Source organism: Sphaeramia orbicularis, chromosome 16 (genome assembly GCF_902148855.1).
Source record: "Sphaeramia orbicularis chromosome 16, fSphaOr1.1, whole genome shotgun sequence".
Taxonomy (NCBI): domain Eukaryota; kingdom Metazoa; phylum Chordata; class Actinopteri; order Kurtiformes; family Apogonidae; genus Sphaeramia; species Sphaeramia orbicularis.
In genome coordinates this window covers 25,501,206-25,525,045 of record NC_043972.1, presented here as the reverse complement: position 1 = coordinate 25,525,045, position 23,840 = coordinate 25,501,206, and the positions used below count along the sequence as shown (strand labels likewise).

General features: G+C 36.3%; 1 protein-coding gene and 1 long non-coding RNA gene across 2 annotated transcripts in view; one reads left to right on the top strand and one right to left on the bottom strand.

Annotated features, from left to right (window-relative positions):
* LOC115436406 (triple functional domain protein) overlaps positions 1-23,840 on the top strand; it is a 219,124-nt gene that overhangs the window by 77,495 nt on the left and 117,789 nt on the right. Inside the window, 6 exon segments of the mRNA XM_075353522.1 lie at positions 4,346-4,420; positions 7,018-7,132; positions 13,554-13,746; positions 15,082-15,186; positions 15,398-15,862; positions 16,916-17,038. Of these exon segments, the coding sequence (XP_075209637.1) occupies positions 4,346-4,420; positions 7,018-7,132; positions 13,554-13,746; positions 15,082-15,186; positions 15,398-15,862; positions 16,916-17,038 (1,076 nt within the window).
* On the bottom strand, positions 19,512-21,689 carry LOC115436407 (uncharacterized). The gene is made up of 4 exons (XR_003937811.1): positions 21,410-21,689; positions 21,245-21,325; positions 19,714-19,778; positions 19,512-19,617 (listed from the first exon to the last, which is right to left on the bottom strand). It is a non-coding gene; the product is annotated as an uncharacterized LOC115436407 (long non-coding RNA).

Below are 23,840 nucleotides of genomic sequence, written 5' to 3'. Positions count from 1 at the left end.
GTGTAAATGTAGCAGAGACAGGAAGGAAAGTTCACAAGTACCAGCCGTTCCAGTTACAGATAGACTTGCATTCTTAGGAAGTACGCTCTCTGAGACTGTTCTTACCAAGACCGTACTCGCCGGGTTCACAAGACCGTACTCTGCGTTCTTGGTATTGAGAAACAGCCAACGTTTTCAGTTACTACAGTGCATTCTGTCTGCCATGTTTTTGTGTGTGAAATATGCAATGGATGGAGAGGGAGTGGATAACACAGATTATCAAGAGGCAGCGACAGAGGGGAAGATCATAAAAACTCCAAGTGTGAATAGCGAGTCAGTGGCTCAGCTTCGGCGAGAGAATGAAACCATTATTGCTACCTCAATCTGATCTCATCTCAGCTGGTTGTGACATTATCTGAGACCCGTTGTGTCCAGTCTGGCTATTTCCTACAGTGAGCTAATATGCTGTCATCCAGGCCTGACTGCGGCTCCTAACTCCTTCAGACCGTGGATGAAGTCGATATTAATAGGAGCCATTAAAACCTGTAGGAGTTATTTAACTGTCTTTCTGTGTCTTTGAGCAGCCTCCTCTGTCTGTAGTATTATCTGTGGCGCTGTACATCGCACTTCTGTCGCTTCCTATACTCCTCTCTGCTCTGTCTCACTCCAATCGTTATCAGACCTTCGCTTCTCGGCCGCTGTCATTTCATACCACACACTTCGCAAGATGCTGTCCCTCTCCATTTCACTCAGACTTTGATCTAGTTAGGTTTTTATCTATCTTTCCATCCATCTATCGATTTTACTCTGTCTCTTCTGTTCCACTTTCTCCTGCATCTCTTTTTTTTTTTTTCCTCCTCTTTTCCACTCACACCAAAGAGCAATGTATTCATTTTGCCATTACTTGTATCATGCTAAGGGCTGACAAATACTATAATTGTGCGTCCGTAGTAAATAGTTAAGTGTGAGGGATCACTTGTTCCTGATGGAAATTACGGCCCTGCAGCAGTTAAAAAGGAATGGAGAATCATGACTGACTTTTATTTGAGAGCGTTTGGTTTGTGTGTGTGTGTGTGTGCGTTTGAGTGCATGATTCAGCGCTCAGCAGTCTAGCCACTGTCTAATTAGCCCATTTCCACTCATAGTCAGCGTGATTAAATGTTTATATTATAACTGTCAAAGCACCACAGTGTTTATATAAAGCTGTTAAGTCTTTCCACTTCCTTTTTTTAACCTTAAACTTCACCAAATCTTACTTTGATGAACGTCTTTCCAGGTTATTTTGTGTTCCGACATTAACAATTAAACAAGTTAATTCACAAAAGAAACTCATACAATTTGTCCCTTTAATATTTGGAAAGAAATGCTACTTATTTTTAAGGTTTTCAATAGTATTCTTGTTCGTGTGCACCACAGACAGTATCAGTTACTGTATCATGAAGACCCCCTTCATTTCCAGCTCAGTGATGTAATGTCTGCCAACTCAATCTGAGCCTTGATGTAATAAAGATAATGGAACATGAAGCAACGCTATATAACCCCAGACTCAGGCTGATGCTTTTATGTTAGTAGCCAGAGTATTGTCTCTGTTTACTAAACATGTTATTCAGTGACAGGTGGTATCACTTACATTCCTGCAGCATACACACATATTCAGATGCTTCTATCCTTTTGTCATTATTTATATGTTATTATGATAGTGTTTTACTGGTCCTGCCCACTTGAGATTGAATTGGTCTGAATGTGGAACTTGAACTAAAACGACTGTTAATATCTTAGTGTAATTTTTGCATTTCACAAATTCCTCCCAAGGGCCGGAGTGGACCCTTTGGCGGGCTGGATTTGACCCCCGGGCCACATGTTTGACACCTGTGATATAGAGCATAAAGGTTGGACTGTGTTTCAGTGGAAAAAGGTCATATGGTGTGATTAGTCCAGATTGACCCTGTTCCAGAGTGATGGAAAGAGGTGAATGAAGTGATTACCCATCATGCCTTGTGTTTGCAGTACAGGCCTGTGGGGGGCAGTGTTATGATTGGGGTTTCAGCAACGCTATGCATCTAAAAATGAGATCGCAGCAGCAGTCGGACAAAAATTATAGCATCTCTGGGCAGAAATAAATGGAAATCTTATGACTTTTTTGGCAGTGTACATTGTACAGAGGTGGCACATCTAGATGATGAAGGTGGAAACACTCATATAGCATGTAGTCATGATTAGGGATGTAACGATTACCGGCATAATGATAAACTGCAGTAAAATTGCAGACGGTGAGTATTACTGTTTAAATTCTAATTATCATGATAACCGTGTTTGATTACCGCACTTTTAGGGGAAAAAAACTCTATGTAAAGCTACGCTTTTATGTCAAATATTTGAGTACAGTTTTAATTTATTACAATTTTGATTTTCTATACCTAATATTTGGTACCAATATTCACTTTTAAAGTCTTTGAAAAGGTTTGTTAAGCATCTTTGTGTTATTTATGCAATAAATTATATACATTTTTCAAATTGGATTTTATTTTTTGTGTGTTTTCTGGCCTTTTATGTTTTATAATAGGTTAAAGTGAAAAAAATAATAGGCAGATGATATAGATGAAGTTGTACTGAAAAAAAAAAAGATACCAAACATGGGTATAGTAAAAATTTGTTTATATAAAAGCAAAATCAAAAGCACTGAAAAATGGCCAAAATAGGCTCAGACCACTAAGGGTTAATATTTGAATGTTTCTCCCAACAGAAAGTACATTGTGCCAATTATTTTATTTATTTATTTTTAATACAACTTGGTTAAATTATTTCAGCGTGCATCTAAGTACTTTTTGAACATTTTGAGCACAATTTCAACAATATCGCGATAATAATGATAACGGTGATAATTTTGGTCACAATAATCGTGATATGAAATTTTCATATCGTTACATCCCTAGTCATGATCATTACTGGTGACCTTTGTTCACTAACTGCGCTGTTCCATCTTGCTCTATGTTCAGTGGTTGTGGATTTTGACTCCAGAATGTTTTACAGTGCATCAAATCAGTTGTCGTCATCACACATCAAAGAGATAAAAGTCCATTGTTGAACGTGTGTGTGTGTGTGTGTGTGTGTGTGTGTGTGTGTGTGTGTGTGTGTGAGTGTGTGTGTCCTCTCTCTCTCTATCTTTGTGAGGTTGCTCCATCTTGCTTCCTGGTATTAACCAGTGGGCCATCTGTTGAGGAGGCGAAGCAAAGGAGTTGACATTTGAGGAACATATCGTAACAGATCAGACAAGACTGTCATGGAAAAACCTGAGAATAAAAAGACTTACCAGTTCAAATGCAAAGATGAACCATTATCTGGGTGCTTCTATGAAACTGGGTTCATTTTGGTACCCGGCACTGTACCTAATGATGACCTCAGATAAATGCAAAACTAAAAAAAATCTCTTGCTCTGAGCCATCCCAAAATTAAAGAATTTTAATCAAATATTGGGGCCAAATTTGGGACAGGAAAAGTTACCTAGGTGTCAGTGCATTTGATCTGAAAACATGGCTGTAAATGATCTTATATAGCGCTATAAATAAAGACACTGTGTTAAATTTGTCGATCCGAGTATTTTTTCTAATCCAGACATGTGGGTTTTTCATGAATCTCAGTCTCATTCTAGGTTTTGTGTGTAACCCATCGTGTCCACTTGTGTTACATGCGGAACCTGCCCAGTTAAATGCATATAAATCGTGAATGATTTTGCAACAGCGGTCATTTTTGTGAAACACTCTGCCTAGAATAATTAGTTGGATTCCCAAAATGTACCTGTGAGAGAATAAAGAGATATTTTATAAATTGTAGCATGTAATTTTTGTGTCCTTTTTACCGTATTACATGCAGTTTTTTGTATTAAATATAATGTAAAATAATATAAAAATGTATTTTATCTGAAAAATGGTTTCTCTTTTATCTCAGTAAATATTTACTTTTAAAACAGACCCAAAGAGCTTCCAAACTTGCTTCGTAACATTAGTCTACATCTGGTTTGAATTTTTAGCTCCCATGTCCTGTTTTTAGGGACCAGTTTCATAGAAGCACCCATCTATATCTATTAATCACGTGGCTGTGAGAATCTGTGACGTTTTGAAAGCTTTAAATAAGACCTTCTGATTATAGACATGTCGTGTAGGGCTGGGTCATTAAAAATACAACATCATCAGTAAACACAGTCATAACCGGCCTCACACATGCCCATGTTTCACATTCTGTCGGCTACACTGGTGTGATGATAGAAGCTGCAACACAATCAGTGTATGTTTGATTTCCTGCAGTTGTTTATGGATCTGTGTTTCCACCCCACTTCCTTGTTGACCTCCTGTTTCTCTCTGTTTTTCAGGGTTTCATCGCAATGAGGACATGAAGGCGATAGATGTTCTTCCCATACTCAAGGAGAAGGTTGCCTTTCTCTCAGGTCAGATGTGTACACTTTATATTATTGATAATATTAATACTGTAGTCGTTAAAACTCTCAGATTTGTATCATATGTTTGGTCTTTTTAAATGACGCTGTTGGTAGAGGAAACTGCTGTGAAAACAAAGTGTTTCCAGATTTCCCAAGTCATTAACTTGGTAAACATGAATGGATAATATATCGTCTTGAACATATTTGTGTATGTGATTTTTTTTTTTTTTTTGGTTTGTTTTTATAGCGATAATTTCTTTCCTGCTACTTTGTATTATACTTGAGTGACTGTGAAATCCCCAAAATTCCTCCTGGGATTAATAAAGTATTCTGATTCTGACTGATCTGATAACAAACTATTATTTTTATTTCTTATCTGGTGATGTCATATTTCTTAAACCATACAGTTCTGAGTTAGATAATGAAAAACAAATAACACAATAACTACAAAATTAGAAATAGTCTTTGCACTTGATGATATTAACCCATAAAGACCCCAAATCATCTACTGATATAAAATGTTTAATCAATTCTCAACCACTAATCCTATCAATCCACGTCAGTAATTGGTGTAAAATACAGTTATTTGTCTTTTCATGGTCATCAGATATGACCCATTTGGATGCTCAGAGGCTCTGTAGTTACCATGGAAACGGCATCATCTTCTACAACATTGATTCACCAGTAAAACTCATGGAGTTGGATCAGTGACAGTGGATGGACACACTGGGTTTATGTTCAGTTAATGAGAGACAGGACTGAAAAATACACTTTTTCTTCTGTTTTCCCTGATTTTCAACTTCAGTCTGAAGTTTTATGAACATCTGCATGATCAGTGAATTAAATATAAACAAAATGCATGATTTTGACTGAGAGGAAGGCAAAATTATGGTGGCCCAGAGGTGCAACAGCCCAAAAAAATGATCCATATAAGAAAAAAAAGGGAAGAGTCCAAAAAATTATCCACTATAAGAAAAAAAGAGAAAAGTCCAAAAATTATCCACTACCCCAAAAAATTATCCACTGTAAGAAAAAAAAGAGAACAGCCCAAAAAATTATTCACTATAAGAAAAAAGAGAACAGCCCAAAAAATTATTCATTAGTCCAAAAAATTATCCGCTGTAAGAAAAAAAAAAGAGAACAGTCCAAAAAAGTATCCACTATAAGAAAAACAAAAAAATATTGTCCACCTTTTGAATTAAGGGCTGAAGGCCTTAAACATTTTCAGCCTATGCTTTTATTTTTTGTAGTGGCCTTAATTTTAAAGCAAGAGACCTTTCTGTGTAAACAGCACCCCCTGAATTGAAAAGGTGGATGATTTTTATTTTTCTTATAGTGGATGATTTTTTTGGGCTGTTTTTTTTTTTTTTTTTTTCCTTTTCTTTTAGTGGATAATTTTTTGGGCTGTTCTCTTTTTTCTTATAGTGGATACTTTTTTGGCTGTTCTTTTTTTTTTTTTTCTTATTGTGGATAATTTTTTTGGGCTGTTCTCCTTTTTTTCTTATAGTGAATAGTTTTTTGGGACGTTCTCATTTTTTTTTCTTATAGTGGATAATTTTATGGGCTGTTCTTTTCTTCTTATAGTGAATCATTTTTTGGGCTGTTGTCTGTTTTTTCTTATAATGAATACATTTTTTGGGCTGTTCTCCTTTTTTTCTTATAGTGAATAATTTTTTGGGCTCTTCTCTTTTTTCTTATAGTGAATAATTTTTTGGGCTGTTCTCTTTTTTTTCTTATAGTGGATACTTTTTTGGGCTGTTCTTTTCTTCTTATAGTGAATCATTTTTTGGGCTGTTGTCTGTTTTTTCTTATAGTGAATACATTTTTTGGGCTGTTCTCCTTTTTTTCTTATAGTGAGTAATTTTTTGGGCTCTTCTCTTTTTTCTTATAGTGAATAATTTTTTGGGCTGTTCTCTTTTTTTTCTTATAGTGGATACTTTTTTGGGCTAGTGGATAATATTTTGGGCTGTTGCACCTCTAGGCCACTGTACAAAATACAGATGATAATATTATAATAAATGGTGATAAACCACTTAAGAAAAGTTAAATCCACAGAAAAATTCATTTGGGAACTGCCACAAAAGTAGCTCTGGGTCTTTATGGGTTAAATGGAAACACACACTCAATGTTAGAACTTATTGGCTTCGATATATCCTTTCCTTGTTTGTTGCGCTCTGCCTCATGATAACTTGCAGCGTTATTTACGTCCACTCATGGTAGTGCTGACCTGACCTTTACCTCATTAGTGTTAACTGCATACACATTGCTGTAATTGCAAGCCAGATTGGGAGGGTGTTTTTCTGCATGCACATTCATAGCCAGTGTTGTTACTTAATGCATCTTGACTGAAAGGGTAATAACCGGTCCTGTCATCACGAGCATAATTTGACCCCTGACTCCTCAGTCATGACTAAGTACAGACGTATCTACAGATGGCAGCCGTACAAATTGGCTGCAGTGATCTCATAGGACTCGCTTTGAAATGTTTTGGGTTGTGTTCTATCCCTCCTTCTGTGTGTTTACTTATCTTCCTCCGTGCTGCAGTATAACCAGGAGTATTTACATGGCAAATAGCTATTGTTTAATTATTTGATTTCTGCTTACAGGTGGCAGAGACAGACGTGGAGGCCCTGTTCTCACCTTTCCAGCACGAAGCAACCATGACAGAATACGACCTGAAGACCTGCGCAGACTCATAGCCTACCTGGCCACTATTCCCAGGTGAGGAATGCATGCACAAACATTCCTACACACACATTTTTCATACTCATACTCTCACAGACCCTCATAGACCCTCGTCCTGATCTAGGTTTAATTTGACACAGACCCCTCCTCTGCTGACTCTCCAACCTTGTTTTGATTTGACGAATACTGAGGTATAGCTGGAGGCTACACTGAGCCGGGATGGTTTTATTTTGGATTCTCTGTCAAGACTCTGCTCCTTCCCCTCTTTCATTTCTTTGATTCCCTCCTTACTCTGAAGCTGAAGCTACTAGTCGCTCACGTCTTTTGCCAAACTTTTCTTTTTTTTTTTTTTTTTTAAATCTTTTTATTGGATTTTCGTGCACACATGGCTATATCTAACATGTACAATATTTCCCTGTGTTCCAGTTAAAGATAATAGACAGTTGTCTCTATACAATGTAACCTGAAAGTAGCAATTTCAATCTAACTCAAATGGCTTCTATGAATGAACCAGCCATCAAAATGCATGATTTTGACTGACATTAAGGCAAAATTGCAGTGGTCCAGAGGTGCAACAGCCCAAAAAAAATTATTCATATAAGAAAAGAAAAGAGAACAGCCCCAAAAATTATCCACTATAAGAAAAAAAGAGAACAGCCCCAAAAATTATCCACTATAAGAAAAAAAGAGAACAGTCCAAAAAATTATCCACTATAAGAAAAAAAAGGGAACAGCCCCCAAAATTATCCACTATAAGAAAAAAAAAGAGAACAGTCCCAAAAATTATCCACTATAAGAAAAAAAGAGAACAGCCCAAAAAATTATTCACTATAAGAAAAAAAGAGAACAGTCCAAAAAAATATCCACTGGCCCAGAAAACTATCCACTGTAAGAAAAAAAGAGAACAGTCCAAAAAAGTATCCACTATAGGAAAAAAGAGAACAATCCAAAAAATTATCCACTGGCCCAAAAAAATATCCACTGTAAGAAAAAAAGAAAACAGCCCAAAAAATTATCCACTATAAGAAAAAAAGAGAACAGCCCAAAAAATTATCCACTATAAGAAAAAAAGAGAACAGCCAAAAAAAATTATCACTATAAGACAAAAAAACACCATCATCCATCTTTTCAATTAAGGGCTGAAGACCTTGAAATTTTTCAACCTATGCTTTTATTTTTTGTAGTGGCCTTAATTTTAAAACAAGAGACCTTTTGGGGAAACAGCGCCCCCTGAATTGAGAAGGTGGATGATTTTTTTTTTTCTTATAGTAGATGATTTTTTGGGCTGTTCTTTTTTTCTTACAGTGAATAATTTTCTTTGCCTCCCACCCACCTTGAAAGAAAAGATAGAACAAAACACGAACACAGAAGGAAAAGAAACAGAAAAACCAAAAAAAAACAAAACAAAAAACAAAACAAAACAAACAAACCAAAAAGACCACTGCTGGATTTACAATAAAATAAATAGGATTAAAATAGGTAATCAAAACCAGCTGGGGGGGGGGGGGGGGGGGGGGGGGGGGGGGGGCATCTAGTCACTCTCTGGGTGAATAGTAGTTCTATCTAAATACTCTTATTTCGATAAAACTACACCAAACTTCTCATGAACACACACTTATCTATTTCCGCTGCTGCTGATGTCTGGTTAGAGGGTGTGCCAGGAATAATTCAATAATCAATGTATTTTCAGATATTTTTTCCTCCCTCGTTTCACTGTTTATCATGTTGCTGTAAGGGCGAGTGTCTAAAAACAGGATGTTCTTACCCAGTTGTTTTTGGGCTGTGTCTGTGCCAGCTGATTTTCAGGTGTAGGACAACTTTTCCCTCTGATTCTAAGACTTTGCTCCGGGCTGAATTGTTTGCAGTCAGTTGTGATTAGCTTGGAGGAGAAGCCTGTACCCTGTGTTCTAGACTGTTTTCATCTCCCCTGTGATTTCAAGATTCTTCCTGGCTCAAAGTAGGTGGAGGTGGTACCATGTATATGATCATGTGTACCCAGTATTCACATTAAAACTGTGTTGTAACTGGTTTGACTGTTACTTCACCAAACAAACAAGTAAGAAAAATTAGGGAGCGTATGACAATGTAAGTGTAATCTCAAATTTACAGATGTCGTTATCACTATGGTAACAACTTTTTTTTATTAGTCTTGAAGGAAGAGGAGAATTTACACCCTGCAAGAATATTTAAAAGCCTGTTATCTACACTACTAAAGTAATATTAAGTTGTAATAAGTAAAAATTGAGCCATTAGGAGTTGGGGAAAAAAATATGTCAGCACCAAATAATAGAAATTCAGTGCAAAGCTTGTCTTCTACCCCCAAGGGGTATTGTTTTTGGTTTGGTTTGTTTGTTTGTTTGCTTGTTTGTTAACACTCTAGCAACAAAACTATATAGATTATAGATTGCCAGTGACCCCTAATAGATGTCACTAAATTTTGTGAAAAGTAGGTCAAAGTTCAGATTTTTTATGAATTTTTAAATTAATTTATTTTTTTCTTCCCATTTACTTATAATGGGAGAAATTCCACATGTCTGTAGTAGCAAAACTATTGGTCGAATTCATACCAAATTGGGTTTTATAGATTGCCAGTGACCCCTAATAGATGTCACTAAATTTTGGGAAAAGTAGGTCAAAGTTCAGATTTTTTATGAATTTTTTATTTTTTTTATTTTTTTTCTCATTTACTTATAATGGGAGGAATTCCACATGTCTGTAGCAGCAAAACTATTGGTTGAATTCATACCAAATTGGGTTTTATAGATTGCCAGTGACCCCTAACAGATGTCATTAAATTTTGGGAAAAGTAGGTCAAAGTTCAGATTTTTTTATGGATTTAAAAAAAAAAAAAAATTTCCCATTTACTTATAATGGGTGAAAGTTCACATGTCTGTAGCAGCAAAACTATTGGTTGAATTCATACCAAATTGGGTTTATAGATTGCCAGTGACCCCTAATAGATGTCATTAAATTTTGGGAAAAGTAGGTCATAGTTCAGATTTTTTATGAATTTTTAAAAAAAATTTTTTTTCCATTTACTTATAATGGGAGAAATTCCACATCTCTGCAGCAGCAAAACTATCTGTTGACTTCATACCAAATTGGGTTTTATAGATTACCAGTGACCCACAATAAATGTCATTACATGTTGAGAAAAGTAGGTCAAAGTTCAAAAAAATTTTTTAATGAATTTTTACAATATTTTTTCCAATTTACTTATAATGGGCGAAAATTGAAATGTCTATAAAAAACATCAGTTTTGTTTCAATTTACTTCAAACTTGGCACATATATAGAGGCAAATGATATGCTGACATCACCGCATGCATAGACATGATGACATCAGCTGGACTGATGCCAAAATAAGCTACAATACATTGTTGTGCCTGGCACCACTTGTTTATTTTTTATTTCATTTCTTTTCATAAATAGTAAAGAACTTGTTGAAAGTCGAAGTAATTTCAATCAGTTGTGACTTGATTAAATTGAATTGTGTTTCTTCAAAACTCTTTGAATTGGTTCTGTGATGAGAATGAAGTGGTCCTGTCTCAATTTCTGTTTAATTATTGCTATTATTACCAGACACTTGTATACTTTCCTCTACTAGTATGATATTACCGTCTGCAGACTCAATGAATCCATTTTATGCTGCGTATGAAACCAGTGATGGCCTCTGCACATTTTTTTTCAAAAGCAGGTGGTGTCTGTCATACTTAGACATAGGGTGAGCAATTATGGCCAAAATCTTCTGTCATGGTGTGTGTAATTTTTGCAATTATGGGGCAATTCATTTCAATTCATTTCAATTCAATTCAATTCAAGATGAAAGCAGACACATTTGCAGTCTTTGTCTGCTGCGCTGCAAGAACAATGTCACTGATCGATGTTAATGCATAATAGTACACATAAATGTTAATTTAAGTCCAGAAAGTGGTCTTTTTTATTCTTTTGTCTCTATTTGTTAATATTGAATTGATGTATTTTATTAGATTGTATAACAGCCACTGGCCCTGGTTTGCACTGCTCTGTACTGAAAAATCAATGAGGGCCAACTATTACTCTGTTCTACTTTACATGTGCTCTTCCTCCATGGTTTTTTTATGTTGCTTTATGTCTGCACCACATGGAGGAACACAAAGCACAAACATACAATAATATGAAATGATAAATGTTTTCTTATAGTTGGTCTGGCACTTGTTTTATGTGGTCGCACTTTAATTGTCCATTGTTGCTTTTTATTGTTTTATGTGGTCGCACTTTAAGGTTTAGCTTTTAATCTTGTACTGCTGTGCACATATGATATGACAAATAAATTCTGATTCTGATTCTAAACATTTCTACTACCATGATGCATTGTCAAATTGAACAGTGGTATGTTATACCGATGTGAACTTCAGTATGTAACTCACTTAACCCATAAAGACCCAAACATCCACCAGCGACCAAAACCATCTAGTGATTTAAAATGTCAGTACATGTAAATAATTCATGTAAAAATACAGTTTGTCATCTTTTCATGGTTATCAGATATGACCCATTTGGACGTTCAGAGGATCCGTAGTGAACGTGGAAACACCGTCATCTTCTACAACATTGATTCACCAGTAAAACCCATGGAGTTGGGTCAATGACAGTGGATGAGGACACTTATTTTTTTTCAGTTAATGATATATTTTGCAGAAAAAGTAAATTTTTAGCTTACCAACTGACAGGCCGTAAGCTTTTGTCGTCATGCGGCGTCCGTCAGCGTCGGCGTCATCTGTCGTCCGTCGTCTGTCGTCTGTTACAAAAATTTCAATCGTCTTCTTCTCCGAAACTATAATTACGATTGACTTCAGACTTGGTATACAGCTTCTTTATGATGATGTCAACAAAAGTTGGTGAAATTATTTGGATCTGGATCTGATTCTGGATTTGGTGCGACTTTGAAAAATTTCCCCATTATAAGAGATAGGAAGTGGATCGATGCAATAACTCAGTAAATATAAATGATATCCAGTGTAAATTTCTACAGTCCAGCCCTGATGGGGAGATGACCAAAACATAATGGCCACATGCTGATCAGGATCATCTTCTGGATCCGGGAACTTATGGAAAATTTAACATGGGCTCTTATGGGGAAAAAATTTCAATCGTCTTTTTCTCCCAAACTCCAGTTCTGATTGACTTCAAACTTGGTATACAGCTTCTGTATGATGATGTCTACACAAGGTATTGAAATTATTTCCGTCCAGATCTGATTCTGGATTTGGTGTGACTTTGAAAAATTTTCCCATTATAATAGATGGGAAGTGGATTGATACAATAAAAGTTGGAATTTCAATTTTTTACAGATCTGATTGGAATATGACCAAAACATGGGCTATTTTTGTAATACAATAAATACACATAGGTGGGTGATAATAAATGGCATCTGGATACATTTCCCAAAGCTTTTAATTTGGCCGGTAAGCTACAGGGCCATTAGTCCTAATTTTCTTCAGTTTTTTCAGTTTCTCATATAATAACCATCAATTTTAATCAGAACTTTTAGGAACATGTACATTATCAGTAAATTAAATATAGGAAAATACATGATTCTCACTTTAAAAATGCAAAATACAGAGTAAACTGTGACAAATCACTTAAGAAAGGTTAATTCATTTGGGAACTGACACAAAAGTAGCTCTGGGTCTGTGTGGGTTAAGTGAATACAGTTTTGGAAAATGCTCAACTCTATCGCTGTGTCAAGAGGTGACTCTAGAGAGGATGAAAAGATGTGCCAAAGGCGACCATCCATCCAATTTTTTTTACTAAGAAGAAATCGAGTGTCACTAACTCAGAAGGAGGTCGGCTTCTGGTCCTCAGCTTTGTTTCCCCCTCCTCTATCTGAAGATTTCTTGTTCTCGGCTTTTTCTCTCTCCCTCTCTCTCTCTCTCTCTCTCTCTCTCTCTCTCTCCCTCCTCTCCACTGTGTTTTTCCTCTATCCATTTGGCTGCCGATCTGTTTTCAGAGAGTGAGGTCAGAGTGAGTTAGAGCAGGAGGGCCTGCGTCTGTTTCTGTCTCCTAGCTAGACACATTCAGATTAAAGCCTTTAACAACCTTTTATGGACTTATACAGCAGGACTCCTGGTAAGCAGCAGTGGAAATTTCATCGGTTGAATGTTTTAACCATTTTTTCCCCAGATGCTTTGGAGATTTGCACGGGATCTTTTCTCTTTAGTAAATTTTTCTTTACAGTTATATCTTGTACATTTTTGTTTATTTTAACATCTAATCTTTCTTGTTATGCTACTTTCTGTCCTTTTATTCTGCATTTTGATTCTGATTGTTTTCTCTCTTTCTCGCACACACACACACACACACACTCAAATCACTTTTGTTATGTAGATGTTCATGGTCATTATTTAAATAACTAACAGCTCCCTGCAGGTATTCTTCATCGTGCGATTTGACCTCTTTATTTACGTTTTCTGCAGTGAGGAGGTGGCGAGACATGGCTTCACAGTCATTGTGGACATGCGTGGTTCTAAGTGGGACAGCATTAAACCTCTGCTAAAGATACTTCAGGAGTCCTTTCCTTCTTGCATCCACGTCGCCCTCATCATCAAGCCGGACAACTTCTGGCAAAAGCAGAGGACCAACTTCGGTAGCTCCAAGTTTGAATTTGAGGTGAGTGATTTAATGTTTTAATTCTACTAAATGAAAAAAAAAAAAAAAGGTTGAATTTATATCTAGCATTGTCATTTTTGTGAAGCTTGTAGTTTTATTATGCATACCTAAAAAGTCAAATTGATAGAAACTTGGAAAATCTGGGAAACATGTTTATTTTCACAATCAGAAAAGCCAGTTAATAGAATTCTAAGAAAATATTTCACAATAGATTAAACAGGTGGTGCATCTCTAAGAATTGAGTAGTTAGTGGTACAAATGAGAATTTGGATTTATTTTTAGTCAATAGGAGGCGTCATCAGTGTTATTTGTCCTATTTATGTCTAGATGAATTGCCTATTCAATAGCGCTCATTATGCCAATATATTCCAAAATGAACCATTTGTTGTAATCTTTTGGATAGTTGAACATAGCCCATGGTCTTAATTTATCAGCTCTAATTGGACTGCTGCTCGGTGACAGTGGTCCTGTTCTGTCCCGTGTGGGCATGTGCTGCTGGTATATTTAGTCCTGACCCAGTTACTATGGAAACAGCATATATAGGACATGGCGATGCATTTCATCCCAACAGTACTTAGTTGGGTTTAAACAAACCACTTTTTATGTTGACAGGACAAGCTGTTGACAAATAAGTCACAGGTTTGACCTCATTAGATCAACTGGTATGTGTTTGCAAAACATCCAGCAGTGTCAGGATGATGGCTTTTACTCCTTCTGTTACTGTACGCTTTTCACAGCAACTTCTGTGAATGTATAGTTAACAAATACACCAGTTTGGGAAGACAACATGAGTGCATGAGTCAAATTATGAGGAATAATTCACCCATTCATTGGAAGACAGTTGGTTTTTCCATTTAAAACCTTGTTTGATATGAGGGTATTCTGACATTTATTGTGACTGCAAATGTAAATTCAGGTTCCATTTACATTTGATAAAAAGTCATAAATGGACACTCTTGTTTGTCTTTGGTGGGAGTGAACCAGAAGTTTCTGTTTTTACGTCTTAAGAGTTTATATCTGTCTGTATTCCCAACTTACTAATGATAACACAAATGCTACTCTGGAATGTTTAGTTTTGTTGGCCACCCCACTTATTTAAACAGTCGACATGTGGAGCCACTAACTCTGCACATTCTTTTCATGATCTAGGTTTACCGGTGGGAAATAACTTTTAACAAGTTAAGATTTGATTAGTTTGGAATATGATGATAGTTTGGAACTATAAGCCTTATTAAATTCCAGTGGTCTTTAACTCTGTCTTTATCTGTTTGTATGAACATTTCTTTTCTTTTGAATTGTCCTTTTTTTAAAAATAATTACTGTGTCTGTCTCCAGACGGTGATGGTCTCTTTAGAGGGTTTGTCCAAGATCGTGGACCCATCCCAGCTCACAGCTGACTTCGAGGGCAGTTTAGAATACAACCATGATGACTGGATTGAGGTTTGGCTCAAAGTCTTTGTTTTTTTGCTCATTTCTTTTTCATAAAATGCTCAAAGGTTCAAACCATTTGAGCACAGTAGGACATTGCTATTGGATTGAAAATACACTGTGATATGAATATGAATAATATATAAAACAAGCAATATGTCATTATCTCAGTAAAACAAAATAAACACTTTGTAAAATAAAGGTCACTTTTTACTTGTTTCAGGTGCGACTCTCCTTTGAGACGTTCGCCAGTGATGCTGCACGTGCTCTGGCACGCCTCGAGGAGCTTCAGGAAACGCTGTCCCAGCGGGATCTGCCCCGTGACCTGGAAGGGGCCCGGAGACTCATGGAAGAACATGCTGCACTAAAGAAAAGAGCTACAAAGGCTTCAGTGGAAGAACTTGATGCACAAGGCCGAAGGCTGCTCCAAAGGCTACAGTCACAAACTGTCGGTGTTGGGGGTGACACTGGGTATAGTAATCGCACTGGTGGAGCTAGTGGAGATTCTAACGACCACCATCATGGGTTTCATGTGCATGCAGACGCACACAACCTAGTGGCCAAAGTTACGGGTTTGCTGGATAAACTGCATGGGACACGGCAGAATCTGCAGCAGTTGTGGCACATGAGGAAGTTAAAGTTGGACCAATGCTTCCAGCTGCGCCTGTTTGAGCAAGATGCAGAAAAGGTAACAGAGCTATTCTATTCTATTCTATTCTATTCTATTCTATTCTATTCTATTCTATTCTATTCTATTCTATTGTGTTCTCTTCTGTTCTCTTCTGTTCTATACTATTCCTTCTAAATCTGCTTTACATCTACATGGTAACTTAATCTGTTTATTAGGTCAAGCTCAGTCACACCCTCCCCTTCACCTTTGTGCTGTGTGTTAATACCCACCAATACTGCATTTATTTCTTTATACAAACAGACATTTTAAGCTGCTAAGAAGCTAATTTAATGCATAAGCATGCATGCATCCCAGCTTTAGTATTTGAAAACATTACATTAATCCATAATTCGAGTCATCAGATCAGCTTTCATCCCTATGATCCCCACCTAGATTATTATGGCTCTATGTATAGCTTAACAGATGAGATACACTGGTGCAGTAATTCAACTAACCTGTGTTAACAGGAGATTATGCATAATGCACATATGACATGAATTCTTGTTGAATATTGACTAATTGTTTTTGGCTGCCCAAGGATATAATTTTTTAAATAATTTGTGCATACCTGACATTCCTTGGACGTTTAAAGCCCTATTTTATATCCTACATAGTATCATGAAATATTTGAAGTGCATGCGACTCTGCTTTAAGTCTTCAGTGTTTCTGTAGAGCGTGATGTTGCGTGCCTGTGTGGTGTTGCTGGAGGCAAACAATGACGCCTGCTGTGGAAACCTGCCAGAACTGTAATTAAACATACCTTTTCCACACATGTAGACATGTATAGCCACACTTAAAGAACACACACATAAATAAAGGGTAAAGCACAATGGACGCCACACACATCCTCTCAAACAGACTGTGTTCTTTTGTTCGAACTTATTACAGAGGAGCTTGAAGATGACTTGACGTCACAGAGAGCGATGTTGGGAAATGAAAGGGTTTGGTTAATTACAAACACCAAACAAAAAAGGCCCATTTTTATGCTCCCTGCATTTGCACGGGATGGAAAGACCCTTTTTTTGTCTAGTGTGCAAAGTCACGTATTTATGTTTGACTTTGTGTTCGTAGATGTTCGACTGGATCATGCACAACAAGGGGCTTTTCCTCACCAGTTACACGGAGATCGGGGGGAACCACCAGCACGCCGTCGAGCTGCAGACCCAGCACAATCACTTCGCTATGAACTGCATGGTGAGATACTGTCTACACACACTCACATGTGCACAGACACACACTCACGGGCGATACAATCACAAACGATCATCATTACTGTCATTCACCATAACAGGCTAATGTCTCCTGCCACACACACACACACACACATACACACACACATACACACACACAAAGGAAGCACCTCTTTCTGTTCGCATCCTTTGTCACAAACTCTTCTTTCCCTTGGGCTCTTGTCTCGCAGTGGACTGATATTTTCTGTCTCTCTCGTATTATTCAGCTGTTTTCCACTCTGCCTTTATTCTGCCCTGCTCTGTCATGTCTTGTCACAGTGCTGTTCCCATAATTGACCCATATTGCCTCCCTGCCCCTCCCATAGCTGTGTGCTGCCCTCTGCTGCCCCGCTCCCTGCCTCCCTGCTGTACCTCAGTGTAGACTGCGAACCACTTCTGCTGATTAGTATGCGTCACTGATAGCATTGTATTGTATCAGCTCTGCAGGTTTTACACTGTGTCTGTGCTCTGCCAGTTCCCAACAAAACCTTTAACCCAGTGGTTCCTGACCTTTTTTGACTCGTGACCCCATTTTAGCATCACAAATTTCTGGTGACCCCAGACATTCAAAATGGAGAATTTTTTTTTTTTTTGCTAAAATTAATTTGTTTTTGATCATGTAATAGTTTGCTATACTTTGTTTCAAATAAACGTTAATTTTAGAGGACATTTAGTCTATATAAGGAATATTATTATGGACGGAGGCAGAAAAGCCAGGTGTAGATTACTGCACAAAGTGAGAATTTTATTTTCCTTGGTCAGGATATGTACAGTCAGTCCAGCTTGGATTTACAAGGCTGACAATTAATACTGAACAAACAATAACTCAAACTATGAATTATGAAAGACCTGCAGCATCTGAAACTGACCACAATGAACATTTGAAAGATAAACAGTACCACAGTGCTTCAGTTTCAGCTTCACAGTTTGTCATGTCTGTTAGGTATTGGGATTGTCTCTGTCAACTCACCATATATTTTTTATTAGTAAGTTTTTATTTTTATCAATTACTAGAAATTTCTCACTCCATTTAAATTCCAGGTGACTCCACATGCGATCCTGACCCCAAGGTTGAAAAACACTGCTTTAACCCCACATGCTTTTGCTTCATACAAACATATTACTAATTTTTTGCATTTTCTTCCTGTTTTTAAGACAATGGCCAGGTTCAGTATACCTACATTGTCTTTTATTTCATGTCTCTTTATGAGTTAACGTATTTTTTTCCCTAAAATAGCATAGCATAAACAAACCGTTAAACTAAGCTTGATCCATTAATGTTAATTGTGAATGTCCAGTTGCTTTACACTCAAATTGACTTCACAAACAATACCTCTTATTTGGACAAAAAAAAAAAAACAACACACAGTCCCTAGACACCATCTTTTAAACAACTGACTTTATTTCTATGTTACATTTAGCATTTTTTTCAAGAAACCATACACATTTGGGGGTGTCATCATGACAGCCCAGCTCAAACAAACACCAAAATAGAAAGGACAGATGGAACTGTAGTATACAATGCAGAAACAGACACACACGACTGGGTACAATGTGACCACCGCCCCCTCCACCCATTCTTCCACAGGAAGCTGAGTTTCCCCTTCCTGTTGCCTGCACGGCTGAATGGAAATACAAAGTGTCAGGCTTCATGAACAATATGTGTGAGCGTGTGTTTATAGGCAAACTTTTCTGTCTATGAAGATTTACAGGACAGTAAAAATACAGTGAAACAACATGTAGTTCAGTGAATACTAGAGATCATTTCAGTACAAGGGAATTCATATAGTCAATCTGTCTTTAATAATATCTTTATTTTAATAATTTAAATTATGATGTAAGTTAACAGTGGTAAATTGGTATACAGATATGTGACGAATTAAAAGTAAAACCTGATGTAAGTAGTTTCATTGTTCTTTTCAGTTGTAAAGAAGCCATGTCTGAATGTTTTTAATGAGTATGAAAATAATGTGAATTTTATCAGTCAGCAGATCTCAGCCCTGTTTACCAGTTTATACAGCACTTTCCAGCACCATCATCATAACACCAAATGATAGCATGTCTTTTGGAAGAATAGTGTTAATCTTGAGTCGAGTTCATAGAATAGAATAGAATAGAATAGAATACAATAGAAGAACATGTTAAAAACACTAAAACAGTTTCTGATGGTTCTTCCTCCATTCTTTACAATTTCTACTTCTCCCAAAATACAGTACCAGAAACACCTTCTGCTGTCAGTGTGGTTTTTCTGTTCACCGTTGCCCAGACAGAAATTTTGGCCCTCCTTTTTCTGCAATGAAGGCGAATGACACAGCATTTTAATTCTTAGTATGTTTTTTTTTATTTTTTTTATTGTACTTCATCAGTGCTGCACACTTGAACATGTTAACTCTCACACACAAACAAACAAAGCATCAAATCATATACTCACCTGAAGCACTTCATAATTTAATATGAATAGCTGTTCCTTACTGAACTCCGACATGTTTTCGTGTGGTATGTCAAAAATGTAGTATTTTGACAGTGACAGGGATTTCAGATTTTCTATAAAGATAAACAAAAGTTCAGTTTCATAGTACAGTGTTTACAATTGTGTACATTGTGCAAGCTGTCAGTAAATCCTATTTGATGATGACTCACTTATTGTTGTGTCAAGTCTTGCTTTTTCTCAAGTACTTCATTGTGATCCTTAGATAATATCCCATCTGTTATAAAAGGAGATGTTTATGTTTATCATGGTTCATGGGAAAAATAATCAGGTATGGTATATGCAAATATGAGTTAACCATCTAACAGCCATTATTATACTCAATGCAAATTATGCAAACCTGCAAACCTATCACAAACACCTAGTAGCCTAATTGATATATTATAATGTAATATTTTAGGGCCAAAACACAGTAATGTCCCGTCAGAGACCGAACTGTAATTAATTGCCATTCCTACATTTATTTCAGTATGAAGTAGCTCCTTATTTTGGATAATCCCTCATGGTCCAACTAAAGCAAAAATGAATTTAAAAGTAAAAATGTGGGTCATTTAGCAACAATAATCTGTCAAATTGTCTCTAAAATGTCCCGTCAGAGAGATTTCAAATGTTTTGACCCTTTATGGTATTTGGTATAATAGTAAAAGCCAAATTTTCAGAATAGCTTTTCAGATCATTTAAAAGGCTTCCAATTACTTCATTAGCAAGTGGTACCAGGCACAACAAACCCCAACCATCACACATATTGTAGCTTATTTTGGCATCAATCCAGCTGATGTCTTCATGTCTATGCATGTGCTGATGTCAGTATATCAACTGCCCCCATATATATGTGCCAAGTTTGAAGTAAATTGAAACAAAATTGATGTTTTATAGACATTTGAAATGTTACTCATTATAAGTATATGGGAGAAGAAAAAAGATTTTTAAAATTCATACAAAATTTGAACTTTGACCTACTTTTCCCAAAATTTAACCACTTCTATTCTAGATCACTGGCAATCCATAAACCCAATTTGGTGTGAATTCAACCAGTAGTTCTGCTGCTACATACATGTGAAGTTTCACCCATTATAAGTAAATGGGGGGAAAAAAAAAGATTAAAAAAAAAAATTCATTAAAAATATGAACTTTAACCTACTTTTCCCAAAATAGATTGACATATATTCCGGATCACTGGCAATCTATAAACCAAATTTGGAATGAATTCAATCAATAGTTTTGCTGCTACAGACATTTGAAATTTCACCCATTATAAATAAATGAGGGGGGAAAAAAAAGATTTCAAAAATTCATAAAAAAATTTAACTTTGACCTACTTTTCCCAAAATGTAATCAGATCTATTCTGGGTCACTGGTAATCTATAAACCCAATTTGGTATGAATTCAACCAATAGTTTAGCTGCTAGAATGTTAACAACCAAAGAAACAAACAAACCAAACCAAAAACAATACCCCTTGCCTCTCTATCGGGTAAAAATAAAAGAAGAGTTAACATCAAAAAAGTGAAGAGGGTGTTAAACTAAAAGAAAAATCAAAACACTCTTCAAGGGAGCAAAAATCAATGTTATATTAGTTCCATCTATGCAGTACACATTTTTCTGTATTTTTCACACCACTCCTCGACTTATGGTTCAATTCCAATTCTCAAAGGTTTAAAGAAAATAACAAGTTCAGACTCACAGTTGACGCTCAGAGCACAGATCACCGCAATTAACAGACTGCACAGCACCAGAAGAAATATCACAGTGTACCTGGAGAGAGCTTAAGCGGAGAATGATGTAAGATGGTGTATCTGCCTGCAGTATGTCAGTTTGTACTCTTTTTAACGTCGTGTTTGTAACTTACTTGAGTGGGGTGGTTGTGTCATCGCTGGGCTTCTGTTTTGTCCCTTCGGAGGCGCTCTGATAGTTATGTATCTGTCAGGTCGAGGTGGGATGGTGGGACGTGGGTTTGGGTTCGGAGTCCTTGGCCGGTTCACTGCAGCGGCGTCTCTTCTCAATGTGTTTTTCTTCCGTTCATTCGATTCAGAACTTGTTCCGCTTTGTTTTGAGTTCTCTATTTGTCTTAAATCGAGATCAAGCTCATCTGCAGTTGCATAAGCGTTGTTGTCGTTGGGCCATTGGTCTGCATCCATTGCCATGTAAGCTTCATCAGTGTTGTCTGTTGTTTCTGACCTCTCCATTGTTAAAGTTTGTCTCTGTAAGTGACTTTTTGTTATGCATAAGGACCATACTTATGCTACGTAGCTGTATATTAGGGACTTAGTAGGAGGGACTTTAAAACACCAATTAGACTGCTGTACATCAGAGGCTCCACCTCCTATTCTCCTCAACATTTTCATCCAGAACTATTTTACAAACAATGTATCTTGAATCAGATAATACTGATGCTAATATTAATATTAATACTACTCCTTATTTTAACCCTTTCATGCATAGTGGTCAGTTATTCTCCAGCTGTTCTCTTGTATTTTCATGGGTTTTGTTGTTTTAGTTCCATATCAGCCAACACAGTGGACACTTATACATCATCTCATAAACTGCAATTCATCCCATTACTGTAACTTTGCTGTTCTTGGTTGGTTCTTGAGTGGAAATCAATTGTTAATTGTTATTTTTTTGCATATTATCTCCACAAAGTGAGTAATAACTAGTATTAGAATATGTTAAAATGTGGGGAAAATATCAGATTAGCAGCATTAAACATGTTTTTATTTCATTGTTTTCCTATCATTTTCTGATACTGGGTTTTAAATACTTGTTTCTTTGCTTCAAGAATATAATGCATGGTGTAGCTGAGTGGACATTTTTGTAAATCCATGAAAAAAAAAGCAACTCAATTGTATTGTTTTTTTTTTCATGCCTAAGGAGGAATAGAAAGATTTAAAAACAAAAAAAGAAAAAAAAACAACTTGACCCAGGTTCTCATAATTCATGCATGAAAGGGTTAATGATGAAAGTGAACATTGATGAAACTATAGTTACCATATGGAAAATATTGAATACACCAACCAGTAGTTCCAGTAGTATACAGTAACAAGTAGTTACTGGAACAGTGCGTGAGGCATTTTGATAATTTGCCTATGATTTGTATACAGAAGATATTTAATAAAGATTGGTAATAGTTCCAGTGAACACCAGTACATAATGCTGTGAAAATCCAAAGTAAGATAAGAAAACTCCAGAGTTATTTTCAGCTGTGGTTCACATGGTTTGTCACAAGAATAATGCTCTAAAGCTAAACTTTAATTTGTCTGTGTAGGTTCTTATTTACCCAGGTCATCATTCTTCATAGTTCTCAGTTCAGCTGGACTGGTTTAGCTCTTTTGAAAACATTTCGTCTCTCATCCAAGAGACTTCTTCAGTTCGAGTCCAGTTTCCTCCACCAGTTATTAGAACTGAAGAAGTCTCTTGGATGAGAGAAGAAACATTTTCAAAAGAGCTAAACCAATCCAGTTGAACCGAGAAGAGCTACCAAGAAAAATAAACTTTATTTTGTTTTCCTACTAAACCTAAGTAGCTTTTCATGTTAAGTTGACAATATAGGAAGTACATATAAAATGTTGGTTTGATCTAAATAGGACATTTTTAGCCACTAAATCAGCTCGGCTCTTGTCATTGATATTGGCATTGGCAATGTCAGTCTCACAGAATTAAATATAATTATATAATGAGGAAAAGTGTAGATTACCTTAAATTAGTGTTACAATACATTAAAAGTACAAATTCTAGTTCTATAGAACATGAATATTGACAAGTGCCACAAGTTAACAATCTTATAAATGTCACAGAAAGTAATCCAAATGTCAGCATCAATATAACATCTGAAAAAAAGAAAAAAAACACATTGCATCTTACATAGGTAGGATATTATACTGAAAGGACTAGATACAATACAAGACACTATAGATTTTCACCATTAAAATCCTTTTCAGATGTTTTTAAATCATTTGTAGCTCTAGTTGAGAACATGTAACAGTAAGTAAATGTACATTTAGTGCTGATCCATAAAAATGATATTTCCATCATCACTGTAACCTGCATTTTAATCCAATATTACTCAGAATTACTTTGTATACTTTTTTTTTTATTTTTCAAAAGAATTTTATTGTTAGTCTCCTAGAAGCAGGGCTTTTTGGAGCCAACCCCAGTGGCCGTTAGTGGTATTAACCCTGTAAAGCCTGAACCATTAAATCATTGACAGAAAATTCCAGTTCTTTGAAACTGGAGCCTTTATTGATTCTTCTGAAAAACCAAAAAAAACTTTTTTTTTTTTT